Source organism: Lampetra fluviatilis, chromosome 6 (assembly GCF_964198595.1).
Source record: "Lampetra fluviatilis chromosome 6, kcLamFluv1.1, whole genome shotgun sequence".
NCBI lineage: Eukaryota > Metazoa > Chordata > Hyperoartia > Petromyzontiformes > Petromyzontidae > Lampetra > Lampetra fluviatilis.
In genome coordinates, this window is record NC_136280.1 from 8455037 (window position 1) to 8476185 (window position 21149).

At 49.0% G+C, this 21149-nt stretch overlaps 1 protein-coding gene across 2 annotated transcripts; it reads left to right on the plus strand.

Moving 5' to 3' along the window:
* Positions 1 to 1019: 1019 nt before the first annotated feature.
* Positions 1020 to 20298, plus strand: ACADS (acyl-CoA dehydrogenase short chain). Of its 2 annotated transcripts, XM_078857670.1 has the most exons (10): positions 1021 to 1209; positions 5849 to 6015; positions 10052 to 10201; positions 11561 to 11672; positions 12511 to 12662; positions 13745 to 13915; positions 15347 to 15484; positions 16219 to 16314; positions 18964 to 19020; positions 19885 to 20298. In XM_078857670.1, exons 1-10 carry the CDS (start codon positions 1185 to 1187, stop codon positions 20038 to 20040), a joined length of 1224 nt encoding a protein of 407 aa, XP_078713796.1. In that variant the 5' UTR covers positions 1021 to 1184; the 3' UTR covers positions 20041 to 20298. The 2 variants fall into 2 exon arrangements, with proteins under 2 accessions (XP_078713797.1, XP_078713796.1); XM_078857671.1 differs by lacking the exon at positions 18964 to 19020 and having other exon boundaries at positions 1020 to 1209.
* Positions 20299 to 21149: the final 851 nt, after the last annotated feature.

Sequence of the window (21149 nt, forward strand, 5' to 3'; positions counted from 1 at the left end):
TGTTGTCTGACAGCTGAATAAACTGAACTGTGGGTCACTTGAAGGTCAATGTAGGCAAATTCTACACTATGTAACACGAATTTTGTTCCTGGGTAGTAAGTGTTATTTCCTAATTGCTTATGCCTCAAAAGTAGAGAAAGTGGCTATTATTTCCCACAAACTTGCTTTTGTGACCAGGACTTTGTGTGAAGGAATAACACAAATGCACACCACGTTTTCTCATTGAAAATAGGTAAGTTTCAAAATATCACTGTCCTGGTCACAAAAGCAAAGTTTGTGCGGAATAATAGCCATTTTGTGTACTTTTGAAACATAAGCAATTAGGAAATAACACTTACTACCCAGGAACAGCATTTTTTTTGTTACACAGTTTCCTATGCTTACGTACATTGCCAGTAGACCCCCCCCCCCATACCCAAACGTACGCATTTGGGTTACCCCCCCCCCCTACATGCGCACTAAATGGATGGGCCCTTGCCTCTGCGAATTGAACCTTTCCAAAATCTGGAGGGAAATCGCCCCCTCTGACCTGGCAAACCATTGAACCTCTCCAAAATCTGGAGGGAATTCGCCCCTCTGACCTGGCAAGCCATTGAACCTCTCCGAAATCTGGAGGGAAATTGCCCCCTCTGACCTGGCAAGCCATTGAACCTCTCCTAAATCTGGAGGGAAATTGCCCCCTCTGACCTGGCAAGCCATTGAACCTCTCCGAAATCTGGAGGGAAATTGCCCCCTCTGACCTGGCAAGCCATTGAACCTCTCCTAAATCTGGAGGGAATTCGCCCCCTCTGACCTGGCAAGCCATTGAACCTCTCCGAAATCTAGAGGGAAATTTCCCCCTCTGACCTGGCAAGCCATTGAACCTCTCCTAAATCTGGAAGGAAATTGCCCCCTCTGACCTGGCAAGCCATTGCATCTCTCCAAAATCTGGAGGGAATTCGCCCCCTCTGACCTGACAAGCCAATGAACCTCTCCGAAATCTGGAGGGAAATTGCCCCCTCTGACCTGGCAAGCCGTGCTGACGCCGCGCGGGCGACGAATCCGCGCTGCACGAAATCGGAAGCCAACTTGGGGCTGCAACAACCACCACGACCACCACAACCATCGTCAAGCACCACCAAGACCGTCAACAACCACCACCAAGACCGTCAACCACCACCACCGTCAACCCCCGTCACAGCTGGATGATGCTTGCGTGTAGGAAGACAGGTATCGTGTGTGTGGATGTCGAGGACGGCTGTCCGCCTCTCTCTCTGGGGTAATGGTTAGGGGATGCTGGCAGCGGTGGTGGTGGCAGGAAGGTCTCACGGTCACTGTTGTGTTGTTTTGTCGTTCGTAACTATGCGCGCGTGTGTGTGTGTCACGGTGTGTGTGTGTCACGGTGTGTGTGTGTCACGGTGTGTGTGTGTCACGGTGTGTGTGTGTCACGGTAAAAAAACTAAGCACCTGCCTGGGTATTTTGTACCATCGGACACTCCACCCCCACAACTCCCAATTGGTGATGGGGCAGTTGTGGAGAGAGTAGAGAGTTTCCCATACCTGGGCAGTGTGCTTATGACCGGCTCCAGTTTATCAGCAGAGGTCTCACTCCGAATCAGTCGAGCGGCAATATCTTTTCATCGGTTGCGTAACGCTGTGTGGAAGCTACCTGGTCTGTCGCTCCGCACGAAGCTTCAGGTCTTCTCGGCCACGGTCATTCCCTCCCTTCTCTACGCTTGCGAAACGTGGACCCCCCTAGTGGAGCATCTTCGCCGGTTGGAAACATTTAGGCTGGCCTGCCTACGATCCATCCTGGGTTTAACCAGGCTGGATTGTGTGAGGAGCTCACAAGTCCTTGAAAGATCTGGGCAAAGTCCCATCAGTGAGCTCCTCCGGCAGGCAAGGCTGCGTTGGCTGGGTCATGTAGCCCGCATGCCCAGCCACCGCATGCCTAAACAGCTTTTGTTCGGCCGGATCGAGGGGGCTAAACGGGCGCGGCACGGGCTAGAGAAGAGATGGAGTGATGTGGTACAGGAGGACGTGGAGCTGAGTGGACTTGCCGATGACTGGTACCAGCGGTGTCAAGATCGGCCTCAGTGGAGGAGGCTCGTGAAGGACGCTACTGGGCAGTTGGAGGCAGTCGCCCTCCAACAACAACGGAGGGCGGAGGAGCGACGCTCACAACAACGAGCGGAGCGCCGGGTGGCTAAAGCACAGCAAGTTGGTACAGTAGGGGGCACAGGTGGTGCATCAGCCAGTCATCTCGGTCATCTCGGTCAGTCGACCCGTGGCACCTGGGTCTGCCCCGTGACCTCCTGCCAGCGGGCGTTCGACACTTCACGTGGCCTCAAGTTGCACATGGCCTGGCACAAGCGTCGTGGTGACGTCACCGCCACTTAGTGGCGAATGGCGGTTGTTGTTGTTGTTGTTGTGTGTCACGGTGTGTGTGTGTATTTCGGTGTGTGTGTGTATTTCGGTGTGTGTGTGTCACGGTGTGTGTGTGTGTCACGGTGTGTGTGTGTGTCACGGTGTGTGTGTGTATCACGGTGTGTGTGTGTATCACGGTGTGTGTGTGTCACGGTGTGTGTGTGTCACGGTGTGTGTGTGTATCACGGTGTGTGTGTGTGTCACGGTGTGTGTGTGTGTCACGGTGTGTGTGTGTCACGGTGTGTGTGTGTCACGGTGTGTGTGTGTGTCACGGTGTGTGTGTGTGTCACGGTGTGTGTGTGTGTCACGGTGTGTGTGTGTGTCACGGTGTGTGTGTGTCACGGTGTGTGTGTGTGTCACGGTGTGTGTGTGTGTCACGGTGTGTGTGTGTCACGGTGTGTGTGTGTATCACGGTGTGTGTGTGTCACGGTGTGTGTGTGTATCACGGTGTGTGTGTGTCACGGTGTGTGTGTGTCACGGTGTGTGTGTGTATCACGGTGTGTGTGTGTGTCACGGTGTGTGTGTGTGTCACGGTGTGTGTGTGTCACGGTGTGTGTGTGTCACGGTGTGTGTGTGTGTCACGGTGTGTGTGTGTGTCACGGTGTGTGTGTGTGTCACGGTGTGTGTGTGTGTCACGGTGTGTGTGTGTCACGGTGTGTGTGTGTGTCACGGTGTGTGTGTGTGTCACGGTGTGTGTGTGTCACGGTGTGTGTGTGTATCACGGTGTGTGTGTGTCACGGTGTGTGTGTGTGTGTGTATCACGGTGTGTGTGTGTGTCACGGTGTGTGTGTGTGTCACGGTGTGTGTGTGTGTCACAGTGTGTGTGTGTATCACGGTGTGTGTGTGTGTCACGGTGTGTGTGTGTGTCACAGTGTGTGTGTGTATCACGGTGTGTGTGTCACGGTGTGTGTGTGTATCACGGTGTGTGTGTGTGTGTGTATCACGGTGTGTGTGTCACGGTGTGTGTGTGTCACGGTGTGTGTGTCACGGTGTGTGTGTGTGTATCACGGTGTGTGTGTGTGTCACGGTGTGTGTGTGTCACGGTGTGTGTGTGTGTCACGGTGTGTGTGTCACGGTGTGTGTGTCACGCTGTGTGTGTGTCACGCTGTGTGTGTGTCACGCTGTGTGTGTCACGCTGTGTGTGTCACGCTGTGTGTGTCACGGTGTATGTCACGGTGTGTGTCACGGTGTGTGTGTGTGTCACGGTGTGTGTGTGTATCACGGTGTGTGTGTCACGGTGTGTGTGTCACGGTGTGTGTGTGTATCACGGTGTGTGTGTGTATCACGGTGTGTGTGTCATGGTGTGTGTGTCACGGTGTGTGTGTCACGGTGTGTGTGTGTGTCACGGTGTGTGTGTGTATCACGGTGTGTGTGTCACGGTGTGTGTATCACGGTGTGTGTGTGTGTATCACTGGGTGGCTAAAGCACAGCAAGTTGGTACAGTAGGGGGCACAGGTGGTGCATCAGCCAGTCATCTCGGTCATCTCGGTCAGTCGACCCGTGGCACCTGCTGGGTCTGCCCCGTGACCTCCTGCCTGCGGGCGTTCGACACTTCACGTGGCCTCAAGGTGCACTTGGCCTGGCACAAGCGTCGTGGTGACGTCACCGCCACTTAGTGGCGAATGGCGGTTGTTGTTGTATCACTGTGTGTGTATCACGGTGTGTATGTGTGTCACGGTGTGTGTGTGTATCACGGTGTGTGTGTGTGTCACGGTGTGTGTGTGTATTTCGGTGTGTGTGTGTGTCACGGTGTGTGTGTGTGTCACGGTGTGTGTGTGTGTCACGGTGTGTGTGTGTGTCACGGTGTGTGTGTGTGTCACGGTGTGTGTGTGTATCACGGTGTGTGTGTGTATCACGGTGTGTGTGCGTGTGTCACGGTGTGTGTGTGTCACGGTGTGTGTGTGTGTCACGGTGTGTGTGTGTGTGTGTCACGGTGTGTGTGTGTGTGTCACGATGTGTGTGTGTATGTCACGGTGTGTGTCACGGTGTGTGTCACGGTGTGTAGTGGGGAGCGGTGGTGAGCGGTTGGCGCGCTTCGCTATGAACCCGGTGAAGCGGGTTATCTGAACCGGTCATGGGCCTCCCCTAGATCGACTCAGCCTCAAATTAGTACCTGCTGTGGTGTGTAAACATCGCCACCGGGGAGACAAAGGCGGTCGGGCGTGGTGCTGGCCACCCACCCACTCGTGTGTCGAGGCGCTCGCTAAACAGCACTTTAATTAAAATCAATAAAAAAAATATTTATTGATTTTGATACTCAGTACGTGTTTCAGAAAAAAAGGAAAATAAATGAGCAGCGTAGAGCAAAATATTGAGAGAAAAAAACTTGCAAAAAACTCGATAAATACGATTATCGTAGACAATTATATCGTGCGACATATCGCGGGTTTGCCATATCGCAGCGAAACGATGTACAGTACTATACGGGGTGGTGCAGATGGCTTGTGACCCCTAATAAATTGACCCCTGACATATTTTTCTTTTGTTTTAAATAAACCCTTCAACATTTTTCTTTTAGAGACGTAAATAGGGGTCACAAGACATCTCGGCTACTCTGTACGGTACATGGTTGTGTATTCTTAGGTTTTTTCGGTAAAGTCACGTAGGTAAAAAATTCAAATTAATAAAAGTAAAATAAAATAAAAATGACGACGTTTCGGAGGCAACACAAGCTTCCGTCTTCAGGTGGAACCGTCACAGCTTGTGTTGCCTCCGAAACGTCGTGATTTTTATTTTATTTTAATTTTACTTTTATTAATTTAAATGTTTTACCTACGTGACTTTACCGAAAAAACCTAAGAATATGAATCCTTGCAGTCACGAAAGCTTCAAATCTAGACATGGTTGTGTGTTGCTACAGGTAGGTCGGATTGATGTTAATTCGGGTATCGCTGTCGCAGTTCATGACTAAGCCAGCGGCCTCCTTCATCTGTGAACAATGTCGAGTACGGTGCAGGGTCACGTTAGGTCGGTTTTCGGGTTACACGGGGGTAAAGTCGGGAGTTATCTGATGCATTGGTTACATGGGGTAATGGTTAGGGATGCCTATGTTATGCGTTAGTGGCCCGAGTCTGAGACAGCTGTGGCTTTCTGGATTAGGGGTTGCACGCTTGCAGACCTTGTTTAATTCCACATGCCGGTCGTGGAGGATTGGAGGTTACCCTAACCAAGCTGCCAACTTTTCTGCTTGTTAATGAGACACCCATCCATCCAGATGATGTATCCATTGTATTTCAGCAATTCGCAATCCAACAACGGATAAGGGCCTCCCCACACTACGTCATTCAGAATAGTATTTTGATCATACTTCAGTGCAGATTGGTGATATTACAATTTAGAATGTGTGTGTGTTAGACTAAATAAGCCAATTTAAAGCCCCTTCATAAAAACAGAAAGTATCGCTGTGTGTATCACCTGACTTCCTCTGCCTGTACCCGTGTAGTGTTGAGGCTGGGTCCATGGGCCCGTCAGCTCCACTCCGCCTTCCAGATAGCCGAGCTGCCGGAGACACACCAGATGTTGCGGCAGACGTGCCGGGACTTTGCCGACAGGGAGCTGACCCCGGTTGCGAGCAGGCTGGACCGCGAGCACAGCTTCCCCGGCGAGCAGGTCTGGCGTCCCAGGATCCCTAACACACAGCAGCACACCACCTCGATGCTGCCACCCTAATTGACACGGTCACCCCACCGACACGGACATGCACACTCACACGTACACAGCCATACCACCGACACGGCCACACCACCGACACGTACACACCACAAACATGGCCACACCACCGACGCGGCTACACCGCCGACAAGCTCACACTGCTGACACGGCCACACCACAAACATGGCCACACCGCCGACACACCCACACCACCGACACGTCCACACCACCGACACGGCCACACCACAAACACGGCTACACCACCGAAACGGCCACACCACCAACACGGCCACACCACCGACATGGCCACACCACCGACACGGCCACACCACTGACACGGCCACACCACAAACACGGCTACACCACCGAAACGGCCACACCACCGACACGGCCACACCACCGACACGGCCACACCACAAACACGGCCACACCACCGACACGGCCACACCACCGACACGGCCACACCACAAACACGGCCACACCGCCGACACACCCACACCACCAACACACCCACACCACCGACACGGCCACACCACCGACACGGCCACACCACAAACACGGCCACACCACCGACACGTGCACACCACAAACACGGCCACACCGCCGACACACCCACACCACCGACACGGCTACACCACCAACACGGCCACACCACCAACACGGCCACACCACCGACACGGCCACACCACAACCACAAACACGGCCGCACCACCGACACACCCACACCACCGACACGGCCACACCACCAACACGGCCACACCACCGACACGTGCACACCACAAACACGGCTACACCACCGAAACGGCCACACCACCAACACGGCCACACCACCAACACGGCCACACCACCGACACGGCCACACCACCGACACGTGCACACCACAAACATGGCCACACCACCGACGCGGCTACACCGCCGACAAGCTCACACTGCTGACACGGCCACACCACAAACACGGCCACACCACCGACACACCCACACCACCGACACGGCCACACCACCGACACGGCCACACCACCGACACGGCCACACCACAAACACGGCCACACCACCGACACGGCCACACCACCGACATGGCCACACCACCGACACGGCCACACCACAAACACGGCCACACCGCCGACACACCCACACCACCAACACACCCACACCACCGACACGGCCACACCACCGACACGGCCACACCACAAACACGGCCACACCACCGACACGTGCACACCACAAACACGGCCACACCGCCGACACACCCACACCACCGACACGGCCACACCACCAACACGGCCACACCACCGACACGGCCACACCACAAACACGGCCACACCACCGACACGGCCACACCACCGACACGGCCACACCACCAACACACCCACACCACCGACACGGCCACACCACCGACACGTGCACACCACAAACACGGCTACACCACCGAAACGGCCACACCACCAACACGGCCACACCACCAACACGGCCACACCACCGACACGGCCACACCACCGACACGTGCACACCACAAACACGGCCACACCGCCGACACACCCACACCACCGACACGGCCACACCACCAACACACCCACACCACCGACACGGCCACACCACCGACACGGCCACACCACCGACACGGCCACACCACAAACACGGCCACACCACCGACACGGCCACACCACCGACACGGCCACACCACAAACACGGCCACACCGCCGACACACCCACACCACCAACACACCCACACCACCGACACGGCCACACCACAAACACGGCCACACCACCGACACGTGCACACCACAAACACGGCCACACCGCCGACACACCCACACCACCTACACGGCCACACCACCAACACGGCCACACCACCAACACGGCCACACCACCAACACGGCCACACCACCGACACGGCCACACCACAAACACGGCTACACCACCGACACGGCCACACCACCAACACGGCCACACCACCGACACGGCCACACCACCGACACATGCACACCACAAACACGGCTACACCACCGAAACGGCCACACCACCAACACGGCCACACCACCGACACGGCCACACCACCGACACGTGCACACCACAAACACGGCTACACCACCGAAACGGCTACACCGCCGACAAGGTCACACTGCCGACACGTGCACACCACAAACATGGCCACATCACAAACATGGCCACACCACAAACATGGCCACACCACCGACGCGGCTACACCACCAACCAAGCCATGCCACCGACACGGCCACACCTACGGCCACGACACTGACGTGGCGACACCTACATTACAACCACATCACCATCACAAGCAACACACAAATTAACACGTGCCACAGGGTGGCTTCATCGCACCTATGTCAAACCACTGCTGGATGAAGGTCGTGGGGGTTGTTTGAGCACCCGTCTTCTTTCTCCCTGCTGAGTGCAGGTTGGTTAAAGTGAGTGCATAAATGTGGGGGTACGTAAGGCCCAGCATCGTAATCTATTTTTCCACACTGCCCTCTGCTGCCCATCACGTAGCCTGACGGCAGCCTATAACAACCTTCTGCGCGTGAAGGTCACCCATCAAAACACTATCCAGGCTCACGAAATCTGATGCAATCTGGTGCATTTCAGGTGGTTTGTTCTTAGACTACTACCAACAACACGCCTTTGCCAAAATCACGCACACACCACAGGGTGGACCCAGCTGTGAACTAGCTTCCACGGCTTCTGTACAGACAGTTTAACTTCCCAATAGAGGCCCTTGCTCTGTTGCATCACTGGACATTCCTGTGCAACTGTGGATAAGGTTAACACACTGTGCCTGTTATATACAGCTGTGTGAACTCATTTGCCCTTGAACTCACTTTGAAATGACTTTAGAGGCAACTATTGTGGGTTTTACTTGTGCCTCACATTTGCATGCACCTTGGATTCACCTTGGCCATCTCCTCACCTTCATGTGGGCACTGTACTACAAAAATGGATTATGAACTGAAATAAACCGGTGTAGCTTTTTTTCACAACTCACAGCGGTGGCTCAAGAAATGACTCGAGAACATCTATATGCATGCTCATTCAAGTTTAAGTTCATAATGTTTTTTTCTGCCACATCAAATAGGCTCTTTTTTATCAAGTGCATCTTTATTAATAACATTGTTCTTCTTGGTTCTTTCGGTAAAGTCACGTAGAAGGGAAATAATAAAATAATAAAAATAAAACGTAATAAAATACAATTCTCACGACGTTTCGGCCACTACGCAAGCAGCCGTCCTCAGGTGAAGAACAGGGCTATCGGAAAGACAGCGTCTGAATGATTTAGTCTGAATTCAGTCTGAATGATTCAGACGCTGTCTTTCAGTCTGAATGATTCAGACGCTGTCTTTCCGACAGCCCTGTTCTTCACCTGAAGACGGCTGCTTGCGTTCTGGCCGAAACGTCGTGAGAATTGTATTTTATAATGTTTTATTTTTATTATTTTATTATTTCCCTTCTACGTGACTTTACCGAAAGAACGAAGAAGATGAATCCCTGCAGTCACGAAAGCTTTAAATCGAAAAAAGACATTGTTATTACCATATTTTCCATATGATCAAATAACTCTGAATCTAAGCAGTTCTGAGCTTGAATAGCTGTTGGATGGGAACCATGTACGCCTCCTTGTCCGGTGACTTCAGGGCTGTGCCATGTGGTGGTCAGCAGAGGGCAATGCAGCAAAAGCCGTTGTTCTGTGCTACGCTGCTACATCCATGCTCCCCACCTTCATCACCGCACACACTGACCAAGCGAAGTGAAGTATGGTCAAATAACTCCTCACACCCCGCACAATATGGGGAGGCCCTCATTGCGGTAGTGGATTGACATAAGGGCTGCATTTACAGAGCCATGCTTTTCATTGCAGGCGTTTGATGCTAACAGACAATGTCAACAGGACACTCAACTGTTTCCATTGGCTGATTTGAGCAGGGAGGTTTATTGTTTTGGAAAATGTACCGCAAACGTCTCTGTCCATACCCTCGCGCAGATCAAGAAGATGGGGCAGCTGGGGCTGCTGGCCATGGCGGTGCCCGAGCAGTACGGGGGTGCGGGGCTGGACACGCTGGCCTATGTCATCGCGCTGGAGGAGATCAGCAGAGGCTGCGCGTCCACTGGTGTCATCATGAGTGTCAACAATGTGAGCCTCTTTCCTGGAGCCCATGTTCCCGTAGAGCAAGACCCATCGTGTAACACTGGTCAACAAAAAAAAAACGGTTTTTTTTTCTCTCCTGGACTTTTGCAGCTGTTTTAGACTAATTTCAGGGTGCTGATTCCAAATCTGATCTCAGATTTTGCTCTATCACATCTCATTTTACGCTATCGGCATACCCCATTTTCATTGATTTTACCCGAAATTAACTCTTGTCACTTATGATTGCAAGTTGTTGCGAGTCAGTGACTGCTTTAGTGTTAAAATATGGTGCTGTATTTTTAGGATAGTGTGTTTATAATATCATTTTATGTAGATATCCACATTTGTTTAATATTTTTCTTCTGCAGTTTTTATTGAAAATGCAATATTTGATATCTCAAAAACCTGATGTGATAGATCAGCACCCCAAAATTACCTTAAAACCGTTGGAATACCTTATGCCAGAAAAAGTGTGTTGACCAGTGTAATCATCCCATGTGCACCCTTGACCTTGCTCACAACCGTTGCCTTTTTGGAGACACGGGACGAAATTCCATCTGTGGCCGCCCGCTTTGAGGCCACCACGACTATTTATGATGCCCTCTCCAGCCTTTCTGAGGCCTGGATCAAACTGCCCTACCTGCTATCCCACTTTGTGGTCCTGGTCATAGCCTTGTATTGATTGTAAAAGTTTATAACCCGAGGTCAGGTGCCAGGCCCATATGGCTGAGTCTGTGCCTGGCTCTTGGCTCCTGCCCTGGACTTGTTGGCCTTGGACAATCCCAAGAATTTGCTCTCTCTCTCTCTCATTTTCCCAGTTTAGCAATGATTTGTTATTCATGCGGGTGAGAGTGGTGGCGCAGCAGTTAGCTCACTGTGAACCTGCCAACCCAAGTTGAATTCCTGGCGACAATATCGCGGCGAGTAATATCTGAACCAGTCCTGGGCCCCTTCTTTTCCCAAACCCACACTGACCATCGTGGTGAATTTTAATCAAATAACTCCACAACGACTAACATGGTGTGAGGAGCCTTCATTCACACCTTTAATCAGCATGGTTCGCTTTGTCTGGTGCTAAAGAAGTTCAACGTACATCCATTAAATTTCGATTTAAAGCTTTCGTGACTGCAGGGATTCATCTTCTTGGTTCTTTCGGTAAAGTCAGGTAGAAGGGAAATAATAAAATAATAAAAATAAAGCATAATAAAATCATTCTCACGACGTTTCGGCCACAACACAAGCAGCCGTCCTCAGGTGAAGAACATTATTGAATAATTGCCAACGGGCTGTTTTTTTGATACGCAACATACAGCCTTACAGGTTACACAAATACTCATTGCCTGTGTTTAACGTGTTTGCTTCCAGTCATTGTTCCTCGGGCCGGTGCTGAAGTACGGCAGTGATGCCATCAAGGAGAAGTGGATCCCTTCATTCACGGACGGACAGAAAATCGGCTGCTTCGGTTTGAGCGAGCCAGGTGCGCGACAAGTTCGATTGGCTTCCTTCGCATCTACAGCACCCACTGCCGCTGTTTCATTACATAACCAACCTCTTTTGGCCACTTTCTGGTAACATGAATCGGCATGTACATGCACAGCCCATTGTCAATTCACCGCTGGATGAGGGTCACCGCACGCCGTGCGGTCGCAGTGGTTATCTGGCCAACACTTCTCCACGCCGGACGACGTGGGTTTGTGAAGGAGGAGAGCATGGATGTGGGAGCGTAGAAGTAAAGTACAAGTGTGGAGTTTTTAGCACTGCCCTCTGATGTTTACCACATAGCCACGCAGCCTATAACAACCGATTGTGCAAATCACTTAATGCCAGTGGGCACGATGAACACGGTTGGCTACGTACGGTGCGAAAGAAGCTGGTAATATGGTGTTACGGTGGCAGTGCATACTTAAAATGTGAACATGTAGTAAATTTGTATTGCATGTAAATTAAATATGTTATGTGTTAATTGCATGTAAATGTAATTAAAATTAACATTTTAAATCTTGATTTAAAGCTCTTTTTCACCTGATGAGGGTTGCTTGTGTTGCGAGCGAAATGTCGTGATCTATTATTTTTTTCTCCCTACGTGACTTTACCGAAAGAACCAAAGAGTAACATTTTAAATATTCAACAATTTGCAGTTATTGCTGATGGGGGGTACGGAGCCAGCTGATCGATCTACTAGGGGTTACACGTCGACCAATAGATTGTGAAACAGCGACCCGACCCGTGGCGTACGAGTGATGTGTGAGTGGCGTGTGAGTGACGTGCGAGTCTAACCCTCGTAAGCCACACCGCGTGGGCTCTGCGCCACGCAGGGAACGGCAGCGACGCGGGTGCGGCCTCCACCACGGCGCGGGTGGACGGGGACTCGTGGGTCATCAACGGCACCAAGGCATGGATTACCAACGCCTGGGACGCCTCCGCGACGGTCGTGTTCGCCACCACCGACAAGAGCCTCAAGCACAAGGTGGTGGCCCTCTTCTCCTTGCTGGGACACGTCCACGCGTGGAGCACGCCCTTTCGCAGATCTAGCGGGAGACACTGACTCGCCACACCAGGATTGTTAACAAGCGTCTCGCCGGTAGAAAACTCCTTTGAGCCTTAACAACAAGGCTCGGGTTTTTTTGTTGCCAATTCTGTTCTTATTCGTGGTTCTTTCGGTAAAGTCACGTAGAAGGGAAATAATAAAAATAATAAAAATATTAAACAATAAAAATTCTCACGACGTTTCGACTGCAACACAAGCAATCATCATCAGGTGTGAAATCCACAAATTTTCTTGCTGTGGATGTCACACTTGATGATGATTGCTTGTGTTGCAGTCGAAACGTCGTGATAATTTATATTGTTTTATATTTGTGATGTTTTTATTTTTATTTTATTATTTTCCTTTTACGTGACTTTACCGAAAGAACCAAGAATATGAATCCCTGCAGTCACGAAAGCTTTAAATCGAAATTCTGTTCTTGTGTAAGAGCTCCGAAGCAGCAATCATCTTGTTTTCATGACATCGTGATATCTCTAAGGTCACGGTCACATGAGGCCTACCACCTCGAAACAATATATTCTTTTATTGCAACATTATCGCGGTACTAGTGGGGAAGATTTTCAGTTTGGCAACAGTTTGTTTTTTCGCGCACTCAGTGACAGAAGTGATTGAGGTGTACGTTACCGCGTAGCCCACGTAAGGTATCTGAAAGTTTGGCCGTCGGCAATATATATATATGTTTTTGTGCATTTTGGCCCTTCCACAAAATGGAATGCTTTGAAGCAGTCGAAATAAATGATCAGCATGTGATGGTGAATGAGTACAGGCAAAATAAATTTGGAAAGATCCCTGCTTAAATATGAAAAATGCTGCTAAATAAATGCACACCCATACCATCAAAATAGTGCTTGGTAGAAATTATTTGCTCTGCAGAAAGTCAAATAATCATTTTTGGCACCAGCATTTGAGTACATCCAACAAATATTGTTGAACCGTGATTGTATCCAACTTCTCATGAATGGTCACCGCACACACACACACACACGCGCGCACACGAGCAGGGCATCAGCGCGTTTGTGCTGCCTATGCCGTGCCCTGGTCTGTCGCTGGGGAAAAAAGAGGACAAGCTGGGCATCCGTGCATCATCCACCGCCAACCTCATCTTTGAGGACTGCCGCATCCCCCGGGACAGCATGGTGGGGGAGCCTGGAATGGGCTTCAAGATTGCAATGGTAATTGTCGGTTCTTGCATTTACAAATTGATGTGGGATTACTTGAAAACAGTTTGTGAGCTGTTCAAGAAAATGTCATATCAAGGGCATGATTAACTCGGAAAGTGATAATTGTTTTTTTACCCTTTTATCTGGCAACAAAACTGACAACTTTTTTACAAGGAGTCATGTTTGCATTGACCACAATACCTGCGGTCTGGTCCAACACCATGTGAGACTAGGCTCTAAGGAAAGCTGTCTCGGGTGTGGACCAATCAATTTCAAGGACAGTGCATACATTAATTATTAGAGTTGTGTTTTTTTTTTTGCATTCCGACCGCAGGTATTGTGGTCAATGCAAACATGATTCCTTGTAAAAAAAAGGTGTCAGTTTTGTTGCCAGATAAAAGGGTAAAAAAACAATTATCATATTTTGCTACTGGCAAAGGAGGTTCCAATGGTGTAAACTCGGAAAGTGTTTCTCAACTGCAGACCTTGAGGCCCACCAAGGTCAACCTTTCTTTTAAATTACCAGTCTTTTTTAGTCACATGCAAATTAAGCCACTGCACAATTGATTTCACATGATGTTTGGTAATCACAGAAAGCTGTACCTTGGGGAGGAGGTGTCGCAGGGAATGGATTTGTGAAACACGGCACCAGGACAACTTTGTGACAATAGTTACCGGCAGCACATTTACTGTCAGCAACCATGGCAACTTATTACAGCAGTGGTACAGAGTAATGGAGTTGTGGCTTACCGATAAAAAGTTTTGATATCAAGAATTGGTCTACAAAGCTGTGACCTCTTGGATATACAGCAATTTGACGTTGCCATTCCAGCCACCCACTAGAGGGAGCACTGGCCAGATTTGTCAATATTTTGTCAACTAATGTTCTTATAATGGTGAAGCAACTATTTCCCGGGACGTCCTAACATTTCCCTCTTACAGGGGTGAGGAATCATACAGCCACATGTGACCTTCCAGTTTGAAACAGCCGCAAACGATATTTTATCCATCACTGCAAGAATCTTGGCTGCACTGAATTGGTGCTAGAGGGTAATATTTTAGACCTGGCAATAATGTGTTTAAATTTGTTTTACCGACAAGAGCCTCTTGCAGTGACAGTAGAGCCTGAGGGATGTGTGTGTGCGCTAATGTGTGACTCGCCAAACGTCTTCGAAAATCCTATAATGCGCCTCGGGAACGAAAAGGTTCCCCACCTCTGTTTCACAGCAAGGGAATGGGGGAAGTTCAGCGAGCGGACGATTGGGGGCGACAGACGCTGCATTCTGGCAGCGCCCACGCGGTGTTTGATATCGGTGGGGGCGATTGTTAAATACGAACAGGTGGCGTACCAATGGCGTGTCATGACGACTGGCGTTTGGCGAGACCCAGGCATGCAGGAATCGATGAATTTGTTCCCGTAACCGCTCAACCGTTGTCCTGCAGCAAACCCTCGACTCGGGGCGCATCGGCATCGCAGGCCAGGCGCTGGGCATCGGACAGGCGGCGCTCGACTGCGCGGTGGAGTACGCCAGCAAGCGGCAGGCTTTTGGCAAATCCATCACCAAGCTTCAGGCCATTCAGGTACGGATAACCGTGCAGGTTTCATAAGTTGCACGTTCCGCAAAAGTCAACACAGGGAGACCTGGATAACCTGAAATCCTTACTGCCAAGTTGATTTTATTGTTCGTGTGCGTCCCTGTTTATTCAGTGTGGGTTAAACATGTGCAGCTATCAGTGCGTCAAATGAACGCACGTACAATTGCGCAACAAAATTCGTTAACGTAACGGTGCATCGATGCGTCTCTTGAAATTGATTCTATCGCTCGGGATACAGGCATCAAATCACGTGTGCGAGAATCGATGTTCAATGCGTGTTGTGTTCTGGGTTCACGTGACCCCTGCAGCCTCTGGAGGCACTACAGCCAAGAAAAATACATTGGTTTAAAATTGCGACAGTTCATTACCTCTCGTTGGAAGCAAATGTCAATGAATGTAAGAACTTGGTCTTATAAATTCGCCACTTTCCTTTTAGAAATAGATCACAACCATGGTCGTCGAGGTATTCTAATAAATTCAACAAAACAAATAGTAATCGGCAATGTTGATAGAATATTGAGATAGTCACACTTGTCACTGGTGTCTTTTTAATACACATCGACCTTTTTTTTGTCACGAGCAGACTCATCTTGTTGTTAATTTCCCAAACCAGCAATATATTTAAACGAGCAGTTTTTGTGATGACCCCAGTAATCGTTTTATAGCTTGGAGCACGTTTGTTTGCAAGTCTAAAACACGGGTGGGCGTTTGTGATGCAGTTTAAGCTCTCGGATATGGCTCTGGCTCTGGAGAGCGCGCGACTGCTCACGTGGAGAGCCGCGATGCTCAAGGACAACGGCAAGAACTACACCAAGGTATCGCCACCCACTTCACCGCATGTCGCGTCTGACTGCGCGCCGCTTGTGAATACATGCGCGTGTGTGTGTGTGTGTCGGGAATGGTGGCGCAGTGGTTAGCGCTGCGCTGCGCTACAAACACTGGCGACTCGAGTTCGATTCCCGCTCACGGCCAACATCAGTGACGATTATCTGAACCGGTCCTGGGCCTCCCCTAGGTCGACTTGGCCTCAAATGAGTACCTGGTGCGATGTGTAAATATTGCCGCTGGGGAGACAAAGGCGGCCGGGCGTGGTGTTGGCCACCCACCCCCTCGTGTGCCGTGCTGGCCTTTATAGGTGCTCGCTAACAGCACTTGCCCCTACAGTCTGTTAAGGCTATACAGGGGATCTTTGTAGGTGTGTGTACGCGTCTGCGTGTGTGTATGGGGAGCGGTAATGTAGCGGTTAGCGCGCTGCACTATGAACCCGGCGACCAGAGTTCGATTCACGCTCACGGCCAACATCAGTGACGATTATCTGAACCGGTCCTGTGCCTCCCCTAGGTCGACTCGGCCTCAAATGAGTAACTCGTGCGATGTGTAAACATTGTAATTGGGGAGACAAAGGCGGCCGGGCGTGGAGCTGGCCATCCCCTCGTATGCCATTCCAGCCTTCACAGGTGCTCACGAATAGCACTTGCCCCAACAGTCTGTTAAGACTATAAGGGGGATCTGTGTCTTTGTATGGGGAGCGGTGCGACAGTGGTCAGGGCCCTACGCTACGAACCTGGTGACCCGAGTTCGATTACCGCTCACGGCCAACATCGGTGACAGATATCTGAACCCATCCTGGGACTCCCCTAGGTCGACTCAGCCTCAAATGAGAACCTGGTGCGGTGTGTAAATATTGTCACTGGGGTGACAAAGGCGGCTGAGCGTGGTGCTGACCACCCACCACCTCGTGTGCTGTGTCGGTCTTCATCGATGCTCGCTAACAACACTTGTCCCAAAAGTCTGTTAAGGCAATGAGGGAAATCTTTGTCAATATTACGTGTAACATGGCAAGCCATTGCGTCGTGTGTATATGTATATTTGTATCTATATGTATATTTGTGTGTGTCTTTATTGTGTATATTTGTATCTATGTGTATATTTGTGTGTGTCTGCATTGTGTATGTGTATGTTTTATTATGTGTATTTGTACATACAGGTGTCTATATGTGTATCCACATATCTGTAGTGTATATATATCCTATATGTGTTTGTATGTGTGCGCCCCAACAGTCTGCTCCGGCTATATGGGAGATCTTTGTTTTTGTATGTATCTGTCTATATTATAAGTGTGTTCTTTTAGTATATCTGCGATCAGATGTATATTTCCGTGTATGCATGTGTTCAATCATGTGTATGTATTTATGCATGTGTTGTGCACTTTCTTGATCTTCAGTAATTTTTTCAGACGCTGTATAAATCCGCACTGTTGTTACTGCAGGAGGTATAGAACAATCCACCCTCACTGCCCACCCTGCGAGTTCATTCGTTTTCATGATGCGAAGTCACAGTTTCATTTGTCTCGTTATTTTTCATCTCATTTGGATTTCATACCGTGTCAACCCATATGGTTTACCCGTTTTCTTGTGCAGGGAAATCGAGTTTTTATGTCCATACTGCGTACGGCCGTTTCAGTACGGGCAATAAAAATGTTGTCTTTGTGTTTTTCCCTGGTGATGGGACTTTATAGGATGAACGTTGAGATTTATAAGGGCACGGGGTGACCAATAAAGTCTAAATTGGTCATCATGGGACCTCCTTTGCCAGTACCAAAATATACTAATAGGGTTTTTTTCCTTTTTTCTGGCAACAAAACTGACACCTTTTGCAAGGAATCATGCTTACATTAACATTAACCACAATACTTGCAGAGTATTGTTTTTTGTTTGCATTTGACTGCAAGTATTGTGGTTAATGTAAGCATGATTCCTTGCAAAAGGTGTCAGTTTTGTTGCCAGAAAAAAGGGGAAAAACCCTATTAGTTCTAAATTGGTCTTTAACAAGGTAGGGGTTGACAGGTATGTGATTGTTCCGATTTTATTCCCATTCTCGTTTATAGTCTCCTTTGCTCCATGTAGGCTAAATGCAACACGAGCAAAAAATACTTTTTAAAATCCATAAATAAATGATTGTCAGCAACATGAGTCGATGCGCGTTATCGTGAGCCTACTTATTTATATCGCAGAGTAATACCCCGATTTACGTCGGGGAGGCGTTCCTGAAAGGTGCGACGAATATTGAAAACGTCAATCAAAGCAATTTTTAACAAATTTCCAAAATACCCTAGGTAAATAATGTATTGTACTCTGCAGTACAGTACAACTATTTATGCGCGACGCAAAGTAGTTCGTTTACAGGGCAGGTGGAGGCTGAGGCGACGGATATCAGAAAGGACGGATGATGCTGTCAGCGACGTAATTGTGGGTTGAGGCGACGCAAATCAGGTAGCGGTGTTAAGAAAGCGACAGCGTGTTTGCGGAGCGATGTGACGGGGGGTGACGTAAATCGGGTTATCACCGTATGCATGCATGCAACGGTGAATTAATCGTGTGGAAAATTATGCAGTTGTAAATCGTTTAGGTAGGAGATGCCCGTTTGAATGTGTCCGTGACTGCGTGTTTGTGTGCCCGTGTTAGGAAGCTGCCATGGCCAAGTTGGCAGCATCAGAGGCTGCTACCTTTATTTCACACCAGGTACGTTCTTGCAGACATTGCCTTTCTTACCAACTTCACTGTGCTCAGTGGTCCCGAAGCAGACTTGCCGATGAGTGCACATTTATAATTTGAAAGTATAAAATTTCATATTTATTCAGACAATAAGAATTGAATATTGAAATACATTTACATGCATGTTGTGAAGTGGCATCGTCTTGCCCATATCTAATGCAGTCGATCGTTAGCGATTTAAGTTCAGGTGATGTTCTAGAAAGGCCAGATTGGATAAAATTTGGTACAATTATAGTCCAATCTATGCTTTAGCTATACAAATACAAGTATCTAAATTAAAGCATTTTTTTCCACAAACTTTTGGAACAACAGTTTAAACTTTTTTAAACATATGCCTACAAATGTATGTCGCTGGAGATGTGTTAAGGGTGCTAAACCTAAGTATGAAATCAGTTTATTGATAACTAACTTTTTTGGGGGAATTTTTTAAGAGTGTTACACCAAACTCACTATGAAGCACGGAACACCCACTACCAGTTCTAGTAATATAGCAATATATTTAATGTATCAATTGGTTATGTAAGCAAACTTAGCTGTAGATCTGTCAAGAGACACGTTCATCATTATCTGTTATCATTTACACCGTACCTCCCATGCAGTACATTTCGAGGCGCCTGAGCAAAAAAAAATTAGATAATTAGCAAGGACGGAATTGCAGACCAAATACGATATTCAAATACCAGACACTGTAGAATGAAAATAGAATGAAAAGCTTTAACCTTTTTTGAGACATCCCTCTGTTACATTCACATCGAACACAACACTTGTTTATGATAAATGAACCCCACATAACCCCACGTTTAACCCCACCCACGGCGGTGTCGATTGCAGTCCATACAGATCCTGGGCGGCATGGGCTACGTGACAGACATGCCGGCCGAGCGGCACTACCGTGACGCACGCATCACCGAGATCTACGAGGGCACGAGCGAGATCCAGCGGCTGGTCATCGCCAACCGACTGCTCAAGGAGTACGACACTGAGTAGTAGGGGTCGGGCGGCCAACCTTGGCGCCAGCAGCCGTCCGCGTTGACTTCGTCACGTGGCCTCCGCTAAACTAGCGTCCACCCTGGCGTCGCTAGGCCTTGTGGCGGTCCTCACTGCCCCCACATTAACCGATCAGAAGTCTTCTTGGTTCTTTCGGTAAAGTCACGTAGAAGGAAAATAATAAAATAATAAAATAATTCTCACGACGTTTCGGCCACAAACGCAAGCAGCCGTCTTCAGGTGGAGAACAGGTCTGTCCAGAAGGCAGAGTCTGACTCTGCCTTCTGCGTTGTGGCCGAAACGTCGTGAGAATTATTTTATTTTTTATTTTTTTCCTTCTACGTGACTTTACCGAAAGAACCAAGAAGATGAATCCCTGCAGTCACGAAAGCTTTAAATCGAAATCCGATCAGAAGTGTTTGTATTTTTTTATATTTAGTTTTACCAGGTAAGCACCAATAAGCAATATAGCTCTTTTTCAGAAGTGACCTGGCCACAATTGATATAGCTTTACAAAGTGATTTATAATGTGGAAATGTATAGAGGCCAAATACTCTAAACACATGTTGATTCTACATGGCAAGTGATAAACCGGAGGAGCCGGATAAAAATCCACACGACCGCAGGGAGAACATGCATCAGGGTTTGGATCGAACCCACGACCTTCTATATGCCAGACGGGGTAGTTAACATCTCGCCACCGTGTTTGTGTGAGATTTACGTCTGACTGTGCCACAGAGATGCTGACAAGGAAGATCAAGTACAACGTAATGAATGACAGCAGAATGTATTGGTAGCGGTGCGTTTTAAGATGCAACGGCCAAAATTGCTTTATGTAATATAAAACATCGTAAAAACATTTTTAACACAAGATCATGATGGAGGATACAACGGCACGTACATTTACAGCTCTTTTGTCAGTCCACTGCTGGATTAGAGCCTCCTGTCGTCTGTACGGGTCGTGAGATTATTTGACCATACTTCACGCTGTTCAGTTGGGGTTTGTGGAAGGTGGGGAGCATAGATTTACAATAATGGAGTTGCACTGTCCTGTACATGTCCACCACGTAGCCCCCCGCAAGCCATACGACAACCTGCTTGCACTGCCC

Bases quoted from the DNA above. Each gene is read 5' to 3' on its own strand.
- ACADS (XM_078857670.1), top strand. From the start codon at position 1,185: ATGATGCTTGCGTGTAGGAAGACAG. The intron at 11,673-12,510 runs GTGCGCGACAAG...TGCGCCACGCAG, and splicing joins CTTCGGTTTGAGCGAGCCAG to GGAACGGCAGCGACGCGGGT. The intron at 13,916-15,346 runs GTAATTGTCGGT...GTTGTCCTGCAG, and splicing joins TGGGCTTCAAGATTGCAATG to CAAACCCTCGACTCGGGGCG.